Source organism: Calidris pugnax, unplaced genomic scaffold (genome assembly GCF_001431845.1).
Source record: "Calidris pugnax isolate Ruff unplaced genomic scaffold, ASM143184v1 scaffold335, whole genome shotgun sequence".
Taxonomy (NCBI): domain Eukaryota; kingdom Metazoa; phylum Chordata; class Aves; order Charadriiformes; family Scolopacidae; genus Calidris; species Calidris pugnax.
In genome coordinates this window covers 1,280,020-1,288,960 of record NW_015091148.1, presented here as the reverse complement: position 1 = coordinate 1,288,960, position 8,941 = coordinate 1,280,020, and the positions used below count along the sequence as shown (strand labels likewise).

Below are 8,941 nucleotides of genomic sequence, written 5' to 3'. Positions count from 1 at the left end.
CCCCCCTAAATCCGAGACGAGACCCTCCAGTATCTCCATCACCACGCTTTAATGGACAGGATGGTGACACGGCTCCGTCAGCGTTACAGCACGTTCCCCCCATTCCGGTGGGCAGGGGGGGCTCGGAGATCTCCACGCCCCCCACCTCCAGCACCATCACAGGTCCCCACCACCCTCTCCCTCCTCCGTCTGACCCCCAACCACAGCCCCAAAACACAGACGGGACGTTCCCAGGTGCCGATAGCGGGGGGCGAAGGGAGGGACCAGAGCCCCTCCAACACGCCGGTGGTGCTGCAGGACCCTCAGTCCCACTGCTGGCTGCCCCCCCGGGGGCCAAATCTACAGTCCTTGGCCCCTCCTTCCCGACCACGGTGAAGGAGCCGACTCCCGGCGTCAGTGACCCCCTGAGCTCTGGGGTGGGGTGGTCCCGGGAGGGCTCCCCGTCTCCCCGGCCTGCAGGCGTCGGATGTGCTCGTCCAGCAGAGCCGTGAGGTGTGCGGGGCCGCGCTGCAGCAGGGAGGAGGTCTGGGAGGGCAGGAGGGCCAGGGCACCCACCGTCTGCCCCTGGCTGACCTCCAGCGAGGGCAGCTTGGCAAAGTTCTCCACCCCCTGCCTGCTCAGGATGGTGTCGTCGATGCAGGCGCCTGGAAGAGAAGAGCAGAGCTGAGGAGGGGAGACGGGGGTGGCAGAGCCAGAGCCCCTCCATCTTCCGCTGGCTGCAGGCAGGACTCCCACTCCTCACCATCCCCCCCCTCAGAATCCCATGGGGTGGGAAGGGACCTCTGGAGATCATCCCGTCCAACCCCCTGCCAGAGCAGGGCCACCCAGAGCAGGTCCCACAGGAACGTGTCCAGGTGGGTTTGAATGTCTCCAAAGAAGGAGACTCCACCACCTCCCTGGGCAGCCTCTGCCAGGGCTCTGCCACCCTCAAAGTGAAGAAGTTCCTCCTCATGTTTAGATGGAACTTCTTATGTTCAAGTTTGTGCCCGTTCCCTCTTGTCCTGTCCCTGGGCACCACTGAAAAAAGCCTGGCCCCATCCTCCTGACACCCACCCTTGAAGTATTTATAGGTGTTGATCAGATCCCCCCTCAACCTTCTCTTCTCCAGACTAAAAAGCCCCAAGTCCCTCAGCCTTTCCTCATCAGAGAGATGCTCCAGGCCCTGGGGAGTCCCTTGTAAGGGACATGACAGCGATCCCACAGACACAGCTCTGTTAGTGTGGACCCTGCACCTCTCCCCAGCGCCGGGGGGGAGCCCCGAGCCCAGGGGCAGCAGATGTGGGGACACAGGGAGGGCTCTCACCCAGGAGGTTGATCTGGGGCACCCCCTTCAGCACCCGCAGCATCTCCTTCGCCTTCAGTTCCGGGCTCACCAGCAGGATATTGCGCGCCACAAAGAGAGGGAGGAGATTCTTGTACTTGGACTGCGACAGCACGGGTCTGACAATCTGGGGGGAGACAGCTCTCAAAATGCAGCTTTTCACCCCAGAAAGCACCGCGTGATGGTCCCGGCTCCCACCCGCCTTCCCCAGCCCCAAACCACCCCGGGATCTGCTCCGGCGGCTCCATCCTTTACCTCATTTAGGACGAACTTGACCTCGATGTTGTGCTTTCGGAGGTAATGCCTCATCAGCACCACGTCCTCGCCGGGCATGGAGTTGTACTGGCAGATGGCGATCATCCGATTGTCCCGAAAAACCTCCTCCACCTGCCGCCGCAGCAGCCGGGCGTAGCCGTTGTCCTGGGGGGAGGGAGCAGCGATGGGCCGTGGGGAGGGGGCAACGGCGGCCGCCTCCCCCAGCTCCCACCCTGCTACAACGGACCTACTGCCGGGAGATGCCACCACAGGCTGGAAGATGCCACCAGGGATTGGGAGATGCCACCACAAGTTGGGAGATGCCACCACAAGTTGGGAGATGCCACCAGGGATTGGGACTCACCTGGTTTCCAGCACTTGGATTATCAGCTGAGGCACCTCCCGGCCACCCACAACAGGATGAAAAGGGGTATGGAATGGAATCATGGAATTGTCAGAGTTGGAAGGGACCTCTAGAGATCATCCAGTCCAACTCCCCTGCTAAAGCAGGGCTGCCCAGAGCACATCACTCAGGAGCATCCAGGAGGGTCTTGAAGATCTCCAGAGAAGGGGACTCCACACCCTCCCTGGGCAGCCTGAGCAGGGTAACATCACCCCGGGAATATCTCGTACCGTGTCCAGCCAAGCTGACCACGGGAATGTGCACCGCACCCGGTGGGGGCTGCAGACCCCGGTGTTAAATCCCCGGAGCAAAGCACACAGAGGGGGTGTGCAAAACCATCCGGTCTCCGCAGCCACCGAGGCCCCGCGGCCGCGCATCCACCCCGGCCACGGGCCAGAAAATTACCTCCTCCACCTTCTGCTCCCTGGGGGTGAGGCAGCGCGGCGGGACGGCCGGCCGCGGGGCCAGGTACTCGGTCACGGCCATCAGCTTCTGCCGCTGGAAGTGCATGGCCTTCCAGTGCCGGGTGACCGCTTTGGAGCCGCGGCGGACGAAGTGCAGGGCGGGCAGCCAGCCTACGGAGAGGAGCGGGGACGCGGGCAGCGCTCAGGGCCGGTGCCAGGCCCCGGGGTCCCCGGGGGAGCGGGAGAGGAGCCTGGACCGGGGAGCAGGGCCCGGGGAAGGACAGACTAAGTCACACGCACACCCTCCCCCGCCAGATCCCCTGCCCGAGCCCCGCGGAGCCGCCCAGCCCCGGTGAGAAGGCCCCTCACCCCGCCGCCATGGCGCTCCGCCACCGCTCAGCGCCGCCATCTTTGCCGCGGGAGCGCAAGGGCTGCTGGGAAGGTGGAGGACCGGCGGCGCGCGTGCGCGGAGGGGGAGCGCCGTGTCCCGCCCCTTCCGGGGCCGCCCGTCTCCTAGCAACGGGCACGCTGCGGCCTGCGGCCCCCCCGGAGCCCGGGACCCCCCGACCCTGCCCCAGCCCCGGGGTCTCTGTGCCCCCCATCCCGGGGATTTGGCCCCGGTGACCCCCCCCCTGTCCCAGCCCGGGGGTCTCTGTGCCCCCCAACCCCGGGGGGAGTCTGGTCCCATAGGCTCCCCAGGCCCTGGAGTCTCTCTGCCCCACCTGGGGGTCCCAGCGTTGATCCCAGCACTCCTGTCCCCACCGCCTCCCCCAGCCCACAGGCGTCTGCCCCCCATTGCCTCAGGAGTCTTCAGCTTGCAGAGAGCAGTGGGGCCAGGCCAGCCCCCCCAAGACACCCACCCAAGGGACCAAGGAAGGGAGAAAGACCCAGGCCACCTCCTCACTATGGCTGGGCAGGGGGAGACCGTGCTTGAGGGTGAGTGAGCCATTGTGGGGCCTGCTCATGTGTCAGCCTGGGGGGGTATCGGGGAGCTGGACCCCGCTGGGCTCAGCCCCATCGCTCTGGGTTTCCCACAGACCATGAGCAGACGTCCCTGGGGGTGACCCTCACCGACAGCCTCATCGCCACGAGGAACCTGCCTCAGCTGGTGGAGCCCCTGCACCCAGAGAGCCGGTGAGGATCCGCACGGAGCCCACCTTCACCACCCAGGCTGGCAGGGAGGGTCTCCGGGCACAAAGGACACCCCAGGTACCCCCCTTCCTCTAGATCCGCGGAGCTGCTGTCCCCCTCGACCATCCGCTTGGATCGGGAGAACATCTGTGCTATCGGGAGGCTCCAGAGCCTGCAGGAGATTCACAGCCTCTATCTGCAGCAGGTAAGGGCACTGCAGGGGCAGCAGCAAACAGCCCTGGTCCTACGGGTAAAGGGACCCCCTTCCTTGGGGGGGACCACAAACACCCCCAAGAATTTTGCCTCCCCGCATGGCCAGAGGGGCTGGCAGTACTCCCCTCCCATGACAGTGCCACTGACAGAATTCAAGTGAGGGTCTGGCATCAGCCATTTGGCGTGTTTCAAACCCTCATGAGAAGCCTTAGGGTTCTCCTGGGCTCCCTGTGCTGTCGCAGCCCTGTACCCTCTTCATAAAGCTCCCGTGGTGGGACATCACGTTGCCTGTGTGAGGTTGGAGGGATTCAGGTGCTCCCAAAGTCTGATTTTTCATGCAGTAGGAAAACATTTTGTTGGTTTTTTTTGTTGGTTTTTTTCAGAACCAAATTGAGAAGATCGAGAATCTGGGCTACTTTCCCAACCTGCGGTATGGGCAGCTCCTGCCCCCAGGGAGATCCCTCTCCGTGGTCAGAGGAGAGCAATGCTCCCTTCTTCCCTTGGCAGAGCTGGGGGGGTTCAAGCTGCAGCCCCTGACAGTCTGATTATCGGGCTGGCTCAGATCCTGGGGGCCATGGTGTCCCCCCGGCCTCATGCCACCACCCTCCCTGTGCTCTGCAGGTTCCTCTCCCTGGCTGGCAACCGCATCCGCAGAGTGGAGAACCTGCAGCCCCTGCAACACCTGCGCGTCCTGGACTTGTCCCACAACCAGATCCAGACGCTGGACCCAGGTGGGAGGCAGGAACTGGTCTGGACATGGCCTGGGTCTGCCCGAGAAGTGCCTGGGGTATGAGGGAAACCTCATCAGACCCTTGGTCCAGGCTCTGCCGGAGCTTCTGGCCCTCAGGTGCAGCAGAGCCACCCTGAGACTGGCCTGCCTGTCCCACGGTGACACCAGAGGAGCCCTGTGGCCAGGTCTGAGCCCTCCCTGCTGCTGGCAGACTCCAGGTGTTTGGTTCCACCTTGTGTCCTGCTTCAGCAGAACATTTCAAGCGGCTCCAATCAGACTTGGGGATTTCAACCTTGAGCAAAGCTGCCCCAGCCCTGACAACCCCTTCTTTCAGCTGGCTCCTCCCGAGGAGGAGGATTTTTGGCAGAAGAGGAAAGGACAAAGGGATAATTATCTCCCTCTCTTCCTCTGTAACATTCCTATTGTGGCACCAGGCCCTCTGCTTGCAGACAGGGGTGAGAAAGGGAACGGTGAGGGCCTGGGAAGGGGAAAACCCTCCGTTCTCACACGGGAGTGTGTGATACACATTCCTGCCCTCCCTGCCTCAGTTTCCCCAGCCGTGAGGGGAGAGGCTGCTTCCCACGGTGGGGCTGTCGCCACTGGGAGCTCTGGGAGACAGGATTTTGGTGGAGGAGGGGGGGCTCAGGTCCCGTCTCAGCACCTTTCTTCTTTCCCTTTGATCTCTGCAGAGGAGCTGCCCCGCAGCCTCCGTCTCCTCGACTTAACGGGCAACGAATGCACCCACCAGCACGGATACAGGTGGGTCAGGGGAGCCTGGGGGGGGGGAGCAGAGGGAGAAAGCGAGTCCCCCAAGCCACACAAGCCCCTCAGCAGACCCCCCACCCCCTCAAATATCCAATACAGCCTAAGCCCCCCACACAAACCCCAGAAATCCAGATCTCCTCCCAGGCTGGGCTGTGCAGAGGGGTGCTGGGAGGAGGAAACTGGTGTCACCCCAACCCAGTCCCAGCCCCGGGGCTGTGCTGTGTGTCGGGGGAACATCTGCTCTCCCCTTGGTGCTTGCAGAGAGCTGGTGGTGGGAGCCCTGCCCCACCTCCTGCAGCTGGACGCCCAGCCCATCCATAGCAGCACGTGCGAGGAGGAGGAGGAGGAAGGAGGCTCTTCCAGCAGCGAAGATGAAGACGACAAGCTGCTCTTTGAGTCGAGTGGCCCTTTCACTGCAGGCAAAGGTGCCCAGACTGAAGCAGGACACATTGCATGTTTGGGGCTTAAGCAGGCTGGTCCCTCTGTCCCCAAGGGTGCCAGGAGTGGCAGGGAGGTGCTGTGCCTGTATTTCTGCTGTCCTGTAATTCTGCTCCCTCTCCCTCCCTCTGTCCTTGGCAGATTTCTTTGCAGATCTTCAGCAGGAGCTGGCTGAACGCTCGCAGCAGAGGCGGAGGGAGACCCTGAAGGAACACCAGGCCCGTCTGGAAGAGCTGGAGGAGCTGTGGGAGCGTCAGGGTCTTCTACTGCCTCCTCCACTGCCGAGCCCAGGCAGGGAGGGAGCAGCCCCAGCCCCCAGGCAGTCTCAGCCCCCTCCCCAAGCAAAACCAGGGACACAGTTGCCACCCCTGCCGGGATCCAGCAGGCAGCACGCTTGCCTGCAGCCCCAGCAACCTCCTGGAAGGAACCAGCCCCAGACCAAGCCTCTGGAGGAGAAGACTCACACCACAGGAGAAAGAAATAGGCAGTTACCCGCAATACCCCACACCAGGCCAGCACCACGCAGTTGCAATTAAAGCCTCTTTATTCCTACATGGATCTGCCTGTCTGACACGGAGCCACCAGCCCCACAGCAGCCCCAGAGGGGCCGGGCACCTGCAGCTCTGCCTGATGGTGGGACAGGACACGCCAGGCTGCGGGCAGGACTCCACATCCCACTCCACGTCCCTCTCCTTCTCCCCACACCCGCGTTTCAGGCCACGGCCACCTCTCAAATGTGCCAGGTCCTCTGGGGCAAGTTGGGGGGCTGGAGGCTCCGCACCCCCAGGCAGGGCTGGAGATGCTGGTCAAGGTGTTCTCCACCGTGGGGGTAGGAGGTGAGGAGCCAGGGGTGGGCACCGGGAAGGTCTTCTCATCCCCTATCTAGGAGCAATGCTGTGGTGGGGGGGAAAGCCCACCCCCCCAGCGCAGGGTTTATGTATAAAACTTCATCTCTGCCTCCACGCAGTCGAAGAAGAGGTCGGCCAACTCCTCCGGGCTGGGGGCCACCGTCCCCCCCAGGAGAGCATTCATCCCCTCCAGGCCCTGCTTCTCCAGGTCCCGCAGCGTCTGCAGGAGCTTCTGGCCCTGCTCCTGGTGGGGTCGGGGAGGGAGGAGAGATGAGACCGGGCACCCCCAGGGAACTTGATGTCCTCCCACATCACCGGGGAGAGCGAGCAGCTGGGGAAGGGTCTGTGGTACCTGGTCCCTCTCCATCAGCTCCAGCGCCGCCTGATGCCGGCGGTACAGCTCGTGGCGCCGATCGACCGTGCTCTGGAACCTTGGGATCTGCTTGGCCGGGTCCTCACGGAAAGTGGGAGACCTCACCTGCGGCGTGGGCTTGGGGTTGGCCACGAAGACGAAGGGCTTGAAGACAGACCTGCCGGAGAGGAGCAGCGGGACGCTGGGACCGGCCATCACGAGGACGGACGCTGCTCCCCCGGGGACGCTCAGCCCACGGCGTGGCTCTGCCTTGTCCCTGCCACCCCCGGAGCGGGGCTGTCCCCTCTCCTCACCTGGAGGGATCAGGGGTGGCCGTGAAGAAGTGGACGCAGGGCAAGGCGGGGTCCCGGGGCAGCACGGACACCATGCTGCCCGCCGTGCGGAAACCCTCCGAGTCCACGCAGATCCCGCTCTCCTTGTCCCGCAGGATGGCCATGAAGGTCTCCGCCGTGATGTGACCTGGTGGACCAGGCAGAGCTCAGCCACAGCCACGGCTGCTGCGGCCACGGGGAGCGTGGAGACGCCGGGGTGGGCCACGGGTGGGTGTCCCCATGCCCTTGTCCCCGTCCCCACCTGCGTGCTGCCGCAGCAGCTCCCTGCCGGCGCGGTAGCGGGCCTTGGCAGCCTCCATGCGGGGGGGTTGGTGGGGCAGGGAGAAGACCTCGGCGAAGCTGAACTCGCCGTCCCCGCTCCACCAGCCCTGGCTGCGCGCTCGCTGCCGCAGCCCCGCGTGCTCGGCCGTGATCTCCCTCCCCACGCTCAGCTGGTTGGAGATGTTGCGGCTGCCCTCTGCGAAAGCCAAAGGGGGGGCTCAAGCTCCGAGAGGGGGGAGACAGGGCATCGCTCGCTGCCGCAGCCCCGCGTGCTCGGCCGTGATCTCCCTCCCCACGCTCAGCTGGTTGGAGATGTTGCGGCTGCCCTCTGCGAAAGCCAAAGTGGGGGCTCAAGCTCCGAGGGGGGAGACAGGGCACCCCGTCCGCCCAGTATAACCCAGTATAACCAGTATACTGCTCACCTTGGATCCGCTGGGCTGCCCAGTACCGGCCAGCTGTCTCCAGCACCCAGGCCTCGGAGCGGTCGGCCAGCAGGAAGGTGTTGTGGTAGACGAAGGGCTCCGGCTCCTCCTTGCAGCTCCCACCCTGGCCGTAGCGCTCCAGCAAGGCCGTGATCACCCCCAGAGCCTCCCGGGCCGAGCTGCCCCGCTCCAAACCCAGCCTGTGGCGCTGGCAGCACCCCGTCGGCCAGCGGTGGGGGACGGCACGGGGCGGCCAGGACAAAAAGGGGGAGACACCGACACGGGTCCTCACCTCACCAGGTCCATCCCCAGCAGCGCCTCGTCCTCCCCCACGGGCTCGCGGGTCCAGACGCCCTCGTTGCCCACGCAGACACCGTGCTCGTTAGCACCCATCTCGGCACCCCACAGCCAGGCGGGACGGCTCAGCACCACCGCGTGGGTCCTCTCCGCCTGCTCGATCTCCAGGTAGGTGCACTGTCATGGGTGGGTGGGTGACACAGAAAGGGGGCTGAGACCTGGCACACTCAGTGCACCCTCCCCTGCAGCCACCCCAGCCCCAGCACGGTCTTTACCTGGACTTTGTCCCCGGGGCGGTGGACGGCGGCGGGGACGTAGACGATCTCTTGGACTTCGTGGCGCGGGCGATCAGCGTTCTTGGCGAAGATGACGGCGGGGGTGGCGGTGTGCGGGGGCAGCGCCACGAAGCAGTCGCAGGACGAGGGTGCGGGATCCCGCCCCGCCATCCTAAACCGGGCGGAGGGGGATGGGCCACCCGGGGGGGGGACATCACCCATCATCACCCCCTTGTCCCTGCCCTGCATCTGTCCCCAGGGTCCCTTTGGAGCTGGCGGATGTGGGGACACAGGGGGTCTTGAGGGGGTGGAATGACACCCCCCCTGCGCTTGGGGGGACAGCGGGGACCCCAGCCCGGGGTGGCCTGGGGGGGGGCATCTCCTGCCTCGCAACCCCGCGGCTTTGCACCGACCGTAGAGCCCCCCCCGCGCAGCCCAATAACCGGGACCCCCTGCACCGACCGCCGACGGGT

The 8,941-nt window shown here is 64.9% G+C and overlaps 3 protein-coding genes across 3 annotated transcripts; 1 reads left to right on the top strand and 2 right to left on the bottom strand.

Annotated features, from left to right (window-relative positions):
- Positions 1-30: 30 nt before the first annotated feature.
- Positions 31-2,840, bottom strand: MRPL10 (mitochondrial ribosomal protein L10). The gene is made up of 5 exons (XM_014958960.1): positions 2,753-2,840; positions 2,385-2,554; positions 1,577-1,741; positions 1,304-1,448; positions 31-644 (listed from the first exon to the last, which is right to left on the bottom strand). The coding sequence occupies exons 1-5, from the start codon at positions 2,790-2,792 to the stop codon at positions 394-396; spliced, it is 771 nt and encodes a 256-aa protein (XP_014814446.1). The 5' UTR covers positions 2,793-2,840; the 3' UTR covers positions 31-393.
- A 142-nt stretch (positions 2,841-2,982) lies between these two features.
- LRRC46 (leucine rich repeat containing 46) lies at positions 2,983-6,196 on the top strand. The gene is made up of 8 exons (XM_014958946.1): positions 2,983-3,319; positions 3,421-3,517; positions 3,611-3,719; positions 4,111-4,157; positions 4,349-4,458; positions 5,147-5,216; positions 5,484-5,647; positions 5,802-6,196. Exons 1-8 carry the CDS (start codon positions 3,289-3,291, stop codon positions 6,194-6,196), a joined length of 1,023 nt encoding a protein of 340 aa, XP_014814432.1. The 5' UTR covers positions 2,983-3,288.
- SCRN2 (secernin 2) lies at positions 6,187-8,909 on the bottom strand. The gene is made up of 7 exons (XM_014958945.1): positions 8,469-8,909; positions 8,189-8,370; positions 7,897-8,096; positions 7,455-7,670; positions 7,175-7,340; positions 6,861-7,038; positions 6,187-6,752 (listed from the first exon to the last, which is right to left on the bottom strand). The coding sequence occupies exons 1-7, from the start codon at positions 8,715-8,717 to the stop codon at positions 6,594-6,596; spliced, it is 1,350 nt and encodes a 449-aa protein (XP_014814431.1). The 5' UTR covers positions 8,718-8,909; the 3' UTR covers positions 6,187-6,593.
- Between the last annotated feature and the right edge of the window lie 32 nt (positions 8,910-8,941).

What these genes read in the sequence shown, in the direction of transcription:
- MRPL10 (XM_014958960.1), bottom strand. Translation starts at nt 2,792, where the DNA reads ATGGCGGCGCTGAGCGGTGGCGGAGCGCCATGGCGGCGGG. An exon ending in GGGAGCAGAAGGTGGAGGAG is followed by an intron (nt 1,742 to 2,384) that starts GTAATTTTCTGG and finishes CCCTCCCCCCAG; the next exon opens with GACAACGGCTACGCCCGGCT. An exon ending in TCAAGTTCGTCCTAAATGAG is followed by an intron (nt 1,449 to 1,576) that starts GTAAAGGATGGA and finishes GTCTCCCCCCAG; the next exon opens with ATTGTCAGACCCGTGCTGTC.
- LRRC46 (XM_014958946.1), top strand. Translation starts at nt 3,289, where the DNA reads ATGGCTGGGCAGGGGGAGACCGTGCTTGAGG. An exon ending in GGGGGAGACCGTGCTTGAGG is followed by an intron (nt 3,320 to 3,420) that starts GTGAGTGAGCCA and finishes GGTTTCCCACAG; the next exon opens with ACCATGAGCAGACGTCCCTG. An exon ending in ACCCACCAGCACGGATACAG is followed by an intron (nt 5,217 to 5,483) that starts GTGGGTCAGGGG and finishes TGGTGCTTGCAG; the next exon opens with AGAGCTGGTGGTGGGAGCCC.
- SCRN2 (XM_014958945.1), bottom strand. Translation starts at nt 8,717, where the DNA reads ATGCAGGGCAGGGACAAGGGGGTGATGATGGGTGATGTCCCCCCCCCG. An exon ending in GGCAGCCCAGCGGATCCAAG is followed by an intron (nt 7,671 to 7,896) that starts GTGAGCAGTATA and finishes TGGCTTTCGCAG; the next exon opens with AGGGCAGCCGCAACATCTCC. An exon ending in AGCTGATGGAGAGGGACCAG is followed by an intron (nt 6,753 to 6,860) that starts GTACCACAGACC and finishes CGACCCCACCAG; the next exon opens with GAGCAGGGCCAGAAGCTCCT.